Source organism: Myotis brandtii, unplaced genomic scaffold (assembly GCF_000412655.1).
Source record: "Myotis brandtii unplaced genomic scaffold, ASM41265v1 scaffold112, whole genome shotgun sequence".
Classification (NCBI taxonomy): domain Eukaryota; kingdom Metazoa; phylum Chordata; class Mammalia; order Chiroptera; family Vespertilionidae; genus Myotis; species Myotis brandtii.
This window is the reverse complement of record NW_005353838.1, coordinates 6,144,013-6,158,465: the sequence shown is the minus strand read 5'-3', so window position 1 is coordinate 6,158,465 and position 14,453 is coordinate 6,144,013. Positions and strand designations below refer to the sequence as shown.

The 14,453-nt window shown below is 38.2% G+C and overlaps 1 protein-coding gene across 4 annotated transcripts in view; it reads right to left on the bottom strand.

Annotated features, from left to right (window-relative positions):
• Positions 1-14,453, bottom strand: part of LOC102263045 (mitogen-activated protein kinase kinase kinase MLT) — a 148,203-nt gene that overhangs the window by 38,171 nt on the left and 95,579 nt on the right. For 3 of the 4 annotated variants that reach the window (XM_014545992.1, XM_005857590.2, XM_005857589.2), the window contains exon 11: positions 8,571-8,706. In XM_014545992.1, the coding sequence (XP_014401478.1) occupies positions 8,571-8,706 (136 nt within the window). Of the gene's footprint in view, positions 1-3,226; positions 4,762-8,570; positions 8,707-14,453 lie in introns of those variants that run through there. The other variant, XM_005857592.2, reaches the window with a different exon arrangement.

The window sequence follows — 14,453 nt, the reverse complement described above, 5'->3', positions numbered from 1 at the left end:
CACAGAAATGCTGCCTCTAGAGCCGCCGGGCGATGCCCCCGTCAAAGCACTGAACATCTAAGCAGGAAACCAGTCTGACTCAAAATCAGTAAAAGGCACCTGATTATAGAAACATGTCTGCTCTGTTACATACGTGGTTTGGTGAGACTGCTAATTTCAAAAGGCTGCAGCAAGGTTAGTGTATCACAACAATCGACAATATCAGTATTTAACTCAGAATAAGTTTTAAAGTGACCTTTCACGAAATTCCTACCACTCCAATGAAAACTCAGAAAGTAAAGTTATCCTAGTGCTCCAGAAGTCCTTCTGGATCTCTCCCAACCTTCTCCCACCCGCAATTCCTTGATTTTAATGGGGTTCAAGATGGCATGCTTCAGCTGGTGTTAAAGTCTAACTAACCTGCCGCATGTTAAAGATTGCTGGCCAAACCCAGCCTTCCACAGTTCGACAGCTTCGAAAACAAGAGGGCCACATGCCTGCAACCTCTTGCCATTGGTTACTTACGTAAAATATTACATTGTGATTGGTGGGAAAAGGGCCCTTTTAAATGAAGCCGGCCACTTTGCAGAACTGTAGCTACCTCAGTGATGTTTTCCTCTAGTTATTGTGGCGTTGGGGTAACAGGAGAGTAAGCCTAGCTGTTTCATAAAGTTTCCACCAGCATTCTTATGGGGAAAGAACCCATCCCCTCAAGTGGAGATTTAAGATAAATGCCACAAACCTACAAAATTCAGATTGTGTAGCTGAAATTCTGAAAATGCATCTTTTGACTCAGTGATTTTGTGTGGGGTAAAACGATTAGACATGGAACTCTAAAACTGCCAGGTTTAGCAAGTTTCTCAGTGGAGGAAGGGACGATGGAATTCTTTACTGGGTGTAACTGTCCCTGGCATTCGGGATGTTACCATTTTTAGCACTGGGCACTAAATATACCCCCAGTCACATGACACCCAGCACTCCCAATCACCCTCAGGTGACAGCACTACCTCAGCTGAGAACCACCAGTAGGTGCCATCAAATTCTGAGGATCAACTTTATGAGTAAAGGGAAAAAGATGAAAGAGTAATATGCTCTCAGTTGTATGGCTCCAACAATTATTACTACAATTCAGAGTTTCAATTCTCATTTTGAATCTTCAAATTTATGTTTCTTTCTCTTACAAATGTACATTTTTGTAAGTCAAATAATTGGAAATGGAGCAAACACCAATAACTTGCCATTTCAAAAACTGATCTGAAAAGGGTATTAATTAGAAGCTGCACAATTAACATTAGATTAGATTTTCTCCATATGGCTAATAACTTTATAAAATTAATAAAACGAGTAATAGAGTCTAAATTCTTCTCATCTTCACAGAGTGAGACTACTTTAAAATCCCGCTTATAGGGTTTGGGTTTCCGGAATGTTGGAAACCCTAGGAAGATGTTGCTTTGGAACAGAATGTAGAATAGCCAGTGCCATATGGTAACTACCTGCAGCCTAATTCTCGGGGGAGAACAGTTTCAAGCTTGATCCTGAGGGGTTCAACCTGCTGGATCCCGAGTCCTTGCCGTTTCTCGATGGCAGAGGACTGAGTTATGACCATCTTTGGAATATTGGTGGGAAACGGCAGCAGGTGAAAGAGTAACGAATATTACCTAATTAATGGTAAGTCGGGGTCTGGTACGGAGTCCTATTACCTTCTCGTTTGGCCCCACTTGGCTGTTTTTACTAATGCAGCAAAACTTTGTGTGTAATCATAATAGATTTACATGTAAAGCCAAAAAAGTCAGTTTCATTAAGTTCATCTGTTCTAAATTTATTGCTGATTATTCCTAAATGAGGGGCAAGGTTTACATTCTTCCATAAAGTGCACAGATCCCAAATTTAGCCCATCGAGAGTCCCTTGTCAGCGAGGCCTTTCCTGACCAGACATTAAAAAACCTCAACACTCCCCATGGGCCTATCCTCATTCCCTGTTCATTTTACAGCATGCACTTACCAAACATTCCCATTCTATACGATGTATTAGTGTTGTTTATTGCTGCTCTCTGCTCTCTAGCACGTAAGCTCCACACGTGCAAAGATTTTTTGTCTAGCTGTTCCCTAGAACAGCACCTGGCACAGAGAAGGGGCTCAGTGAGTATCTGTGGATGAATGACTATCTCTGCCTGGTAAAACGTGCAAGAGGCTTTTAAACTACCGTCTTTGGCTCTCTCCTTCAGGTTGCTAAGCCACAGTGTCCGAGGGCATGCTGGGAAGTCAAGAGTTGAAAACCGTCCCTTCTGCTCCACTCCAAGACTTCCTGCTTGAGCGGCTTGGCTTGAGTCAGGGAGCAGAAAGGATGCTTGTTGAAGTGTGTGCCCATTAGTCACCAGCACTCTATTGTGGTGTGCGTGTATCAGAATGGGTATGTGGGAACCCCCTTTCCAGGTGAAAGCTTACCTATTCTTTCTGTATTTACCTAGTCTGTGGGTGGTAGCTTCAAAGAGCAACAGGATTAATCTATAGCTCACACTCTTTCCGGAAAGCAATCAATATTTAATTTCATTTCATACTAAATAAATATCACTTAAAGTCGATAGTTTTCCAGAAGGTTACTGAAACCATTTATTTTTTATTGTCTTTTCACTGGAATAATTACAGCAGCTAACATTAACTGTCCATTTACCATGGGCCTGGTTACTTAAGTGCTTTACATGTATTATTTAATAATAATAATAATAATAATAACAATCCTCACAAAAATTCTTTAAAATAGATCCTATTATCATTCCCATGTTAGAGATGAGCAAACAGACACACAGAGGTTAAATAATTTGCCCAAGATTGTACAGCAAGTGGACGCAGGGCTTTGAATCATGACCTGACTTCATATCCCTCTCTTTATCACTCTACTTATATAGGCTGTTCTACATCTTGCATGCAGAACATTTTATTCGTTATTTTTCTCCAAACAAAGCTGGAACAGTGTACTGATCATTTTGTGGTATTTTTCAGCTTTTAATGGGGATTAGAAGCACGCCATGCTTCAAATTCCAAGAGGCTTTTTATGATCAAATATACTTGGAAATAGGATTAGATAGTATCTATGATGATATCCTTTCTTAAGTCTTCCATAAAAAGAATCACCAAAAGTGCTTTGATTTAATAGTCAAATGAACAGCACTGCTCTCTAATTTAGGCTGGAAAAAAAAGTCTTTGTTCTTTTGCCTTTTTAAAAAAATATAACTATAAATGTTCTGTAGTGTTTTTTTTTTTTTAAAAAAAACAACAGTGTTTTATAGTTTAAAAAAGGTTTAACAAATAGGTGGTAACATTCAGAAACAATCTCCAGGTTTTTACAGCTGCGCCTGCATCTACTTCTCTTTAACTCCAGCATCACTTAGGGTTCAAAACAGACAGCCCCGGAAGGCTCCATCTGATATAAGAAGAACCCTTCCTTTTGCACTTTTGCCTAAGTAGTGAGGACTTATCTTTGCCATTCCTTTTATAATATTTATTTCCTTCTTTAGAAAATCTGTACATATATTTAGGATCCAAGATTATCAGGCCCCTCTGGAAAACAAACACGCATACGCCCTTACCGGCAGTGCAGGGCAGACCTGTGTCAACACACTGCCTGCAAGGGTCCCTAAGACCATATCCCTGTCTGCACACAGGAGAAGGTGAGCCTTAGATGACAGTTGTTCAGAAGCTTCCAGGGCCAGCACTGGTTTGAAAGCCTGTGACATCTGCTGCTGTTTGCAGAAGAGAGTATTTCTCCTTCGAATGTACTATGGAGAACATCTCTCAGGTCTCACTTGGACTAGTTGTGCTATTAAGTTTTGAAAGTTCTCGGCATACAGGTATTTCTGAGGAAGTATTTGTTAAACCTTTCATTTCAATTTTTTTATTGTTGGATTTTGTAGTCACTGCCAATTATTTCTGACAGGACAGTGTATCGCCTTAAGAAAAAAAAAGTAGTATGTTACAAGAAATGAAGTGTCAAAAAAGATTAGGAGTTAAGAGTGCTTGTTCAAAACGTAAGTTTTCCTAGGCAACTGAATAAACGAAATCAAATAAAATAAAATACAAGCTGTAAAGTATTCATTAAATTAAAAAAAGCCAGAATGTCATTAGTTAAAAATCCTATATTCTATATGGAATCACAAGTTTCTATAATCAGGCACCACATTTGCTGATTCATATGCCTTTTTGGCTTGATTTCCGCCACCCCCATTTTTCTATAAGCAAAAACAAATCGAAAGTAAAATCAATAAAGAAATGACTGTTATAGAAATGCAATTGGCCTACAAATACTTGATTTTCTACCTCCTTCCTGGCTTTTGTACAGACTGAGATAACAAGTTTATTTTCTTTTTCCAAACATTTTCAATTTTATTACTTTGCTTTCTGCTTTCATTCACTATTATTATCCATGTCATTATCCTCCTCATCACCGTCATCATCATCATCGTCACCTTCTGACAAGTCAAAATCACTGAACCCCAGGGCCATGTTGACCTTCTTCCCCTTTCTCTTAGATGTGGTTTTAGAAGAATTCTGCTTGGCTTGCATGTTTATCTGCATCCCAGAATGCAGCACAGCTCCTGCTTTGTTCATTGAGAAGATATCCCCAAAGCCCATCAGCATCATGGCCTGCAGGCTTTGGTTCATGCCATGGCCCTCCCCGTTACTTGTTGCTGTGATCTGACATGACATCTCTGCACTGTTTGACTCCTCTGTCTTAGATTCAAAGTAAGACTCCTCAGACATTCTTGCAGCAAGAGGCAAGAGAAGCTATCACAAGGGAAGAAAGGACAGAAGTAAAAAGAGAAATTAGGATCAATTTAAACAAAGGAAAACAGATACCACAAAATTAGCGGGCACTGCACAGAAGGTACATGATTAGGGAAGTAAATGAATCCAGGGAATTATGTGAGAATTTATTTATTGGCATGTTTGGCTGCAGGAGATTTGCCATAATTTATAAATGACAGAATCAATCACAACCCAAAGTTTGCAAAGCACTGTCGGAAGCCAAATTTCAAATGGGAAGGAAGTTGCACATTTTAAGCCTTCATTTTGCTTAAAAAAAATAGTTTTTAGGATTTCTCTTAATTTTTCCCAATTTCACTTTCATCGGAGAAACATTAGTTAACTAGTATATTGAAAAAGAAATTAAATGGAGATGAAATCTCAAGTAAAAAAATCAAGAAACCTTGAACCAAAGAAGAAAAGCTTAGAGGAAGCATGGAAACAGCTCAGCAGTCAATATAGTTCTAAAAAAAAAGTGGGTCATTGATTACCCTTTTTTTTTCATTAATTACCCTTTTAGCTAAATTAGGATCTGAATCTAAACCAAAAAATGAGGCCAGAATTCACTTGTTTCCATTTATTATTTATTACAGCTAGATAAGCTATAATACTAGTTATCTGATTTATGAAACAATTTACTTGTGAACAAACTCTAGATTCTGTCTCTAATAGTTATGTTATAAACAAGTACACAAGTACATGTGAAAATTGGGAGGAAAGGGAATTACTGCTAATTTAGATTGTTACTTTTTTTTCTCTATTCTCTACTATGTAAGAATAGAGAATACTAAGAATTTCTTCTTTAGTATGATTTTATTTTTAGGAATTCTTCTTTTTACAGTGGATACAGACATTTATTTTTCTACCTTATGTAATTATGTTGAACAGCCAACCTATTTCCATAAATGTTGGTCACATTCATTTTGGGAGTAAAACTGTTTGGCTCTGAAAAGTGTTACTGCCTCTTTTCTTGAGAAATAAGCAAATTAAAGCTTATATTTTTGGTGATGTTTAAACATGGGTAAATTTATGATAATGTACAAAGATATCACTGTGGGGTGACCTTTACCTTCTGGGTGTAAATATGCATTTGGGGGCCAATTTCCTAACTTTTAAATTAAAATTGGAGCTGAGTTTTTAAAAAATCCTACTGTATGAAGAAAAGACTTCTGAAGTTGTTAGTTCAAAAAGAATTTCATCTAATTCTTCTATAGAAAACAATGGCTTTAGATCCTTTAACACTGGAAACAGGATATTATTTTCCTTGTAGTCAAATTTCCCAGCTTCGCAAATTTATTTTCAGTTGTTAGATGCTCTTGGGAAATTCTTTGTTGCTTGTTTATTTTATTATCTTATGGGTCCTTCCTCACATTATATTAAGATCTTAATAAATGTCTCTCAAATAAGCTTTTATTCTTAAAAGAAATAAAGTTTTTTTTTACATCAAGCTACAATAATATAATAATTATAAAATAAACACTGTTCATATATATGTATGGAGAATTCATCTTCCCAAATATCTTTAAGTAATATTTTAATTTCAGGGAAGAAAATAGTGTCCTTCCTCAAAATAAATCCAATAATACAATTTTAAAGGAGGTATGTCAATTTTAAACTTCTATAATTAAGATGAGGCTACCTACAGGAAACTTAAACCTCCAGCTACTTCCTTTTTAAAAGCTTTATTTTATCCTTCTCTCAGAAACCTCATTTACAGTCATCTAGACACTGGTGTGAGGATTAAAGAAAATACCTACTTATAAAGTACCTGAGCACAAACTTTCTTTCCTTCAGAGACACCAGCTCCAAGCAGAAGAGACATTAAAGGCAAGTATGTAAAGAAAGAAAACTTAGCGCTCCCAAGTAAGAAAAGGGAAGAGAATCTCGCTGAGATGGTGCTTCATGCCGGCCATTATTAGATGGCAGCCCTCGGAGCAGCTCCTTTACAGAAAGTTTTCTGCGGTTAAAATGCAGCATACAACCTACTGAGCCCTCACAGTGTTTCATTATTACACAACTACGTTACTAATAATAGCAAGAACGTGTGCAAGGCAGCCCATAATTTCTTAGCAAAACGAATGCCAACAAACCAGAGAAAGGTTCTAAAGCACACTCTAAGAGGTGGTTTAAAGTTTGTTCATACAACGCGACGTTTACAGTCAAGCCATGCAATGCTTTATAGCTGCAGATTTCAATGTACTGGAAAAACACAAACAACTCATGAAGATGGCCGGGTTTCTGCCTCTCATCCGCTCTGGGAAGAGCAGAGCTCCTTACAGATCCTAGGGCAACGCTTTCTGAGCTGCCTGTTGGCATCAATTCAACCAGAACAGGAAACTTCCCTCGACTTCTTTCTTGGGAGCCCAGTTACATTCACTGACCTTATAAAATGTGGTACCTTTTTAATGTCTACGATAGTCTGAATGGATAGCAATTCAGGTTTTACTGTGGGATTCCCTGAATTTTACTTTCCTGAAAAAGTGAAATCCGATAAGAAACATTTACCTTCACTGTATTTTCCCTTTTTTGGATATCAGGTTGCTTTTCCACATAAATGGGAAAAGGAGGCAAACTATTTTATTCTTTAGACACTGGAAAATACTTTGCAATTGAGCATTGACTGCTTAAGGGAGATTAAGACTTTTAAAAATAGGAAAGCTTTTTGAAGATCATGAAGTGAAGGGCATTTATGTATTTTTTTGGTATAACTGCCATAGCAACTATCAAGGATAAATTTAAAATATATAACACATGTACTTTTAATCTTACCCTTACTTGTGATTTTAAAGTGGACAAATATGACCCATTAAAAAACCTGGAAAAACCAATGATAAATTTATACTTCATTTCCAAAATGATAAATCATTTAAAATAGAAAAGAATGCTGAAATTTGATTAGACTTTAATATAACACAGTGGTTCTCAACCTTGGCTGCACATTAGAATCACCTGGGAATCTTTTTAAAATCCTGATTTCTGGGCCTCATCCTCCGGAAATTCTGTTTCTTTGTTATGGGGTGGGGCCACAACATTAGTAACAAAGAAACAGAATTTCCGGAGGATGAGGCCCAGAAATCAGGATTTTAAAAAGATTCCCAGGTGATTCTAATGTGCAGCCAAGGTTGAGAACCACTGATATAACATATCAACATATAAGCTCAAGGTAAGTGTATAAATAGCAAAACTCATAAAAAGAATTTTTATTGTCCTTGAATTATAAGGCTTGGAGTAAACCAAGATATTTCCTAGGTGTATTAAATATTGGAGGTTTTTTACAGCCCATGATCATAATGCTAAATTGAGTAAGGAACATTAATGCTTGTCATTTATAAGCCATTAAATTATCTCTCTTTTAGAAGAAAAACCTGGTGAGGTTCTGACACATCAAAGACTTTCTTAGACTGTGTTTCATTTATTAACTGATGAACTTTAAAGAGTTAAGCAGCATTAAGGCACATGTTCTGGGCAGCTAGCAGATGGTGTGAAAATACATTGGATTTTATTTTTGTAATTCTAATATATGAACACCCTGACAGAATAATAGTTCTTAGGGAAAGAGCCAGAAATAGAGTAAGCTTTTCTTCTACATTTTTGGCATTTTGTAACTGAAATGAGATATGAGTTCTACTTGAGTATAAGTGTGGGCCTTATAATATGTAAGTGTTAGGCAGGAAGTGAGGAGGTGGCAGTGGGAGGGAGGGAGGGAGGGGAAGAGTTGCCATGCGCCATGCTCAGCGTGTCTTCTACGTTGGAGGGAGGGGGGTTAGGTTATCCCTATGGGGAACACTCACCGGGGTGTTGGACTGCTCGGTTAGTTTTTGCTCCCACATCTTCAGACGTCTTTCTCGTTCTTTGAGCTCCTGCTCTTTAAAGCTGAGGTCACGTTCTAGTTTCTTCAGCCTCTCAAGAGTTGCTTCAATTTCACACCTGCACAGGGATAACTGGTTTAAGTCTCAACTTTGCTCAAGAGTGATTAGGTGGGTCCAGTAGAATGCTTACTAGTAATCAAGGTAAAAAGCTAAAACTCATGCTTTTAAACCAAACTGCAAACTCTCAGAGAATAACTCATCTTTCATGGCCTTCAAAGTCAATGGGTAGTTTCTAGTTTGGAGAAATAAGCTCAAATACTTTAACAAAGCATTAAGGAGCCAAAGCCATGGCACTGGTGTTCTAGTTTAGCCATTTAATAAATGCTTACATTCCTCTAGTCTAGCTCTCTACAATTTACAAAGGACAATTTATAGATCTCATCTTATTCTCACTACAGTCCCAAGAAACAGGTGCTAATCTTAGAGAGAGAGAGAGAGATGGGAAGATGATCCTCATGGTAGGTGATCAATATCACACCATTAGTAAATTCACGTTAGCTTATTCACTGGCTAAGTCAAGTAATCAATTGATTAAGCTAACTCTGTTTCCTGAGTTGTAAGGGGTGGTGGTTATGAATGGGTATGATTTATGGGATTCCTAACATCAGGGATTCCTAACTTGCCTGATCCTAATAATTATCTTTATTGCAGGTTAAAACAAACAAACAAACAAACAAACAAACCCATACAACAAAACTCAGATTCCTAGGATCCTTCCTTAGAGCTCATGATTCAGTAGGGTTGGGTGGGGCCCAGGAATTTATATTATTTAATAAAAGATCCAGATAGTTTTTACCATCAGGCAAGTGTAGGAAATTCTGGGCCATATGTACTCCAAGGTCCTTTTTCACGCTAATAATTTTAAAAGAAAGCCCCCTCCTGAGTCTGTATAGATCGACCAACTTCACCACTCATAGAAATTGAACCTGGTAAGATGGCTCAATGCATTTTTTTTTTCTCTTTCAGGACTACCATGTTTCAGTCTAAACTTATCCTTTGAGAGCTGGATGTTCTTTCCCTTGAGTTTCTGAAGAGCCCATGAGAAAAGTAACAGTAATGAAAAAAAAATAGAGAAAGAAAGAGGGAAGGAGTGAGGGGGAGGAAAGAGAGAGAGAGATGGAGAGAGGGAGGGAGAACCCTAGGGACGAAAGGCTGGAGAAGGCACACACAGAGAAGAAAGAGGCTGGAAAGAGGTGATGTATAGAGCAGCTGTTCAGTGCTGCCAACAGCTGTTTCCAGGTGCCATTAAGACAAACCTGCATGGCAGACTCAGGAATTCTGGCTGAGACCTTGTCTGTGGAAAGTACAAGCCCCCAGATCTAAGTTAATGAATATATGTGACCAAATCTGCCTTTTTTTTATTTCCAGGGAAAATAAGAATAAGTGGACAGCTTATTCCAATGTCCTCGTAGATGAGAACTAAACGAATGCAGACAAAACAATTATGGGCAAATCCCAACTCAGGGAACAGCTATTGAGATGGGTCTAGATTTGGGTCTGACACTTTACTTCCTTGGTGCCATTTGAAAATTAAAAACCAATATAGTAAAGTCACACTATAGTCCCCAAGTATGATATCAGACATAAATATTATACCCGTTCATAAATCAGTTTGTTTTTATTTCTAAAATAGAGGACTGAGGAGGAAAATCAATGTGGTTCAACTTTCAGAACAAAGAAAGAGCCATCTTTAGTCAATGAGAGGGAAAGACAGTAAAACAGCCTGTGCCCCTTGCTGTCCTTGCTTTTGGTGATGTGTTGTTTTGCACCCAAATGCATCTCTTAATGCATTTACATAACTTTCCTGTTGTAAAAAATATGGTTTACATGTTTTAACTGATGAAAATTACAGTTTTACTCTTAAACAAAACCTAACAAAGGCTGACTGCCAGTGCTATGAATTTTCCATATGCTAAAAACAGGCGATGAAGTATAATTATCTTCTTTATTAGACAGAAACTTCCTTTGAAATAAAAGGTCAATTAGTAAAAACAGCTTTACTGTATATATATTACATAAGTATATAATGTGTAGATTATATTTATTCTTATGTATTAAATGATGTATGCTAATACCCAAATAGCAAAGATTAAATTTCTTTGATCTTTGTTTTTAAGAGGCCATGCCCCAGGGAGAGTATTTGATCACAAGTCAGACCACAACCCAGAGTGCTTGGCCGACACAGAGCTCTGAGTGCTCCTTCACACACCACCCGGCTCACGGAGCACAGACTCCCACAGGCCGCAGAGACCCCACGGGGCAATGAAAACCGAGACAGGATGACATAGTTTCTGTTCCTATGCTCACTGCCACTATTGCTAGTAAGTCAACCGAGGAGAAACAAGCTGAAGGTGTGATGAGCAAGAGCCGTAGACAAGATTTCCTTCCTGTCATTCATTAGGTCAAAGGAAAGAACATAGTTAAGGTGGTTTTTAATAACCTCGTTTTAAAAAGAATTCCAGCATAATCATTCAACTTTCTAAAACTGGATAGGTGTTCCATCTGGTCTTTGGGTAGTGGAAGCTCAACCAGAAAACAAGCATTTGCCAGAAACACCAGAGAAGGACTGGAATCTGACTTCACTGTGACTCTGATTTTCAATACACGCTTTGGACAACAGCCGCATGGTTTCAGACACCAGACCAAGTGGGGGTTGGGGGGAGGGAGAGAGAGGAGTGGTCTGATGTGTTGTCTTTTGAAACACCCAGATCAGTGGTCGGCAAACTGCGGCTCGCAAGCCACATTCGGCTCTTTGGCCCCTTCCAGACCCGTGGTCGGCAAACCGCGGCTTGCGAGCCACATGCGGCTCTTTGGCCCCTTGTGTGTGGCTCTTCCACAAAATACCACGTGCGGGCGTGCACATACAGTGCGATTGAAACTTGGTGGCCACACTGAAGGGGCCAAAGAGCCACATGTGGCTCGCGAGCCGCAGTTTGCCACAACCACTGACCCAGATGATGACAAAACATTTAATTCTTTTCACCACTTGGTATATTGAGTGAAATAGTTGTTTTACGTTATTCAAACCAATCATACCCTGTCATATTTCTCTTCTCTAAAAAGGAGCCTGGTCAAGGGAACACTGCACACTAATAAGTGGATGGCGTGACACTGGCCACAGTCCCAGAACAGTACTGCACGTGTGTTCTACTGTAGGCCTGGGGATCAGACCACCTGGGTTCCTCTACTGCAGTGGTTCTCAAGCTTCTGGCCCTTTAAATACAGTTCCTCATGTTGTGACCCAACCATAACATTATTTTCGTTGCTACTTCATAACTGTAATGTTGCTACTGTTATGAATCGTAATGTAAATATCTGATATGCAGGATGGTCTTAGGCGACCCCTGTGAAAGGGTCGTTCGACCGCCAAAGGGGTCGTGACCCACAGGTTGAGAACCACTGTTCTACTGGATCCATCTTATACGACGTGATTTGGGCAGGTTACCCAACCTGTCCAGGCCTCGGTTTTTGCATCTGTGATGTCAGGGTTGCTATGTGGATTAAAAAAGATAATCTGAAAAAAGTATAACCATCTAGTAAGAATGTAATACATGACAGCTGTGCTTATTATTGTTATTCTACTTAATATATTACTCTCCATGTTTTTAACCAATGCCCAAGTTCAGATAAAACAGCTCTGCTGTGTCTCAGACAGTGGTTTAGTGGTCCAGGTAACGATCTATACTCTCTCAGCTCTTGGGATTAACTCATTCCTGAAAGATAGCCAATGAGGCAGCCCTCTAGGCAACTACAGTATTCACCTTTTACTAAAATACAATAATGTTTTACCAATTTTATTCCCCTCATCTTTTCATTTTGAAGCATTTAAAACATTAAATTTATTATTCAGCTAATCCAGGTTTATCGTAGAAAACATTAAAGATAAACAAATAGAAAACATTCTTCCATAATCTTATTACCCAATGATAACAATGACCTTTTGATATTTTTTTCTATGTGCACACAAATATACATATAAACATATGTTTATTTTACAAAAATGGAATCACTCTAAACATACTGGACTGTAGCCTCTATTTAAAATAATTTTATCAGATCTCTGTTATCATGAATTTCTCCATACTATTCTGTGAATGGAGATATTGTAACTTTTAAAAACCACAAATAAACAATAAAAGCAAAATGAATCTCCTTTTTATTGCACTTTAGGCCATTTCCAGTTTTATGATTCTAAGGATAGAGGTGTCCTACATTCTTGCATAATCTTCTCATTCATTTTTTTAGGAATACCTTCTTTGGAAAGGTAGTATTTTTGTCACCAGCAATGCATGAGAAAATTCATAACACTGGGTATTTTCATGACATAAATTTTTACTAATCTGAGAAGCGAATTATGTTCCCTTATGTTTATTTACTTGATTGCTAAATGAGGTTGAATATATTTCATATGTTTCTTGGCCATTGGGTTTCTTTTTTTGGGAACTGCCTTTTTGTGTCCTTTAGTATGATAGTAAATAGTATGATACTATTCTCAAAATAGTAATAATTATTTGTATACTTATACTTCATAGTTCAACACTGGGCATTCCATGTGCATTGGGACTGATCTGTTCATCACCAAACCCAATACCTAGAAGGGCATCTTGCCTCAACCAAAGTTCAACAAATATTTGAGTGAATGCATGTAAGAACATATTTGTCGTGGCAAACAAATTAACTTGCATATTTATATTCTCTTGTGCAATACCATACTGTCTTTTTATATTATTAGCACCATTGCATTCTCTTCCCCAAACAGTTATTGAGCAACTGCTATGGTCAAGGCACCTTCTAGATGCTGTAGGTACAGTGATAAACCTGATCCACTTTAGCCAGTGACACACACACATTAAATAAACTGTAAATTACTTATTAATTGCAATAGCAGTCATGGGCTATGAAGGAGATGTTCTCCGAGCACATAAAGTGGAGCCTCATGTAGTCTGGGGCCAGGAAATACTTCTTAAAAGTCATGTTATTTTAGCTGCTCTCTGTCATTAGAGTTGATGTTTTAAACAGGGATGAGCTTTATTTATTTTTACATTTTTAAGTTAAAAATTTAAAAAAAATATTTTTATTGATTTCAGAGAGGAAGGGAGAGGGAGAGAAACATCAATGATGAGAGAGAATCATTGACCAGCTAGATTAGGTTGCACGCCCCCTACTGGGGATTGAGCCTGCAACCCGGCCATGTGCCCTGACTGGGAATCAAACCCTTACCTCTTAGTTCATAGGACGATGCTCAACCACTGAGCCATACCAGCCGGGGTTAAGTTACATTTTTAATGAAGTACAATATATATACAGAAAAGTGTACATATCCGAAAAATACAACAAAATAAATTCTCACAAAGTGAACACACCTGTATAACCAGCACCCAGATGAAGAAATAGAATATCATCAGCTCTCAGAAGCTCTTTATGCCCCTGCCAGCCACCACCCACACCCTAAAGGTGACTTTACAACAGCCTATGGATAGACAGTATTTTCTGTAACCATTCCCTATTTTTCTAATGCTGGACCTTGAAGATGCCTTTTTATTTATTTACTAGAGGCCCGATGCATGAAATTCATGCAAGAGTAGGCCTTCCTTCCCCTGGCTGCCCTCATCCGCTTCCCTCTGGCACCCGGGACCTGGGCTTCCCTCACAGCTCCAGCTTCATCTGGAAGGTCATCCAGAAGGACGTCTGGTCTAATTAGCATATTATGCTTTTACTATTATAGATTATTTTTTTAAAATATATTTTTATTGTTTTCAGAGAGGAAGGGGGAGAGAGAGAGAGAGAGAGAGAGAGAGAGAGAGA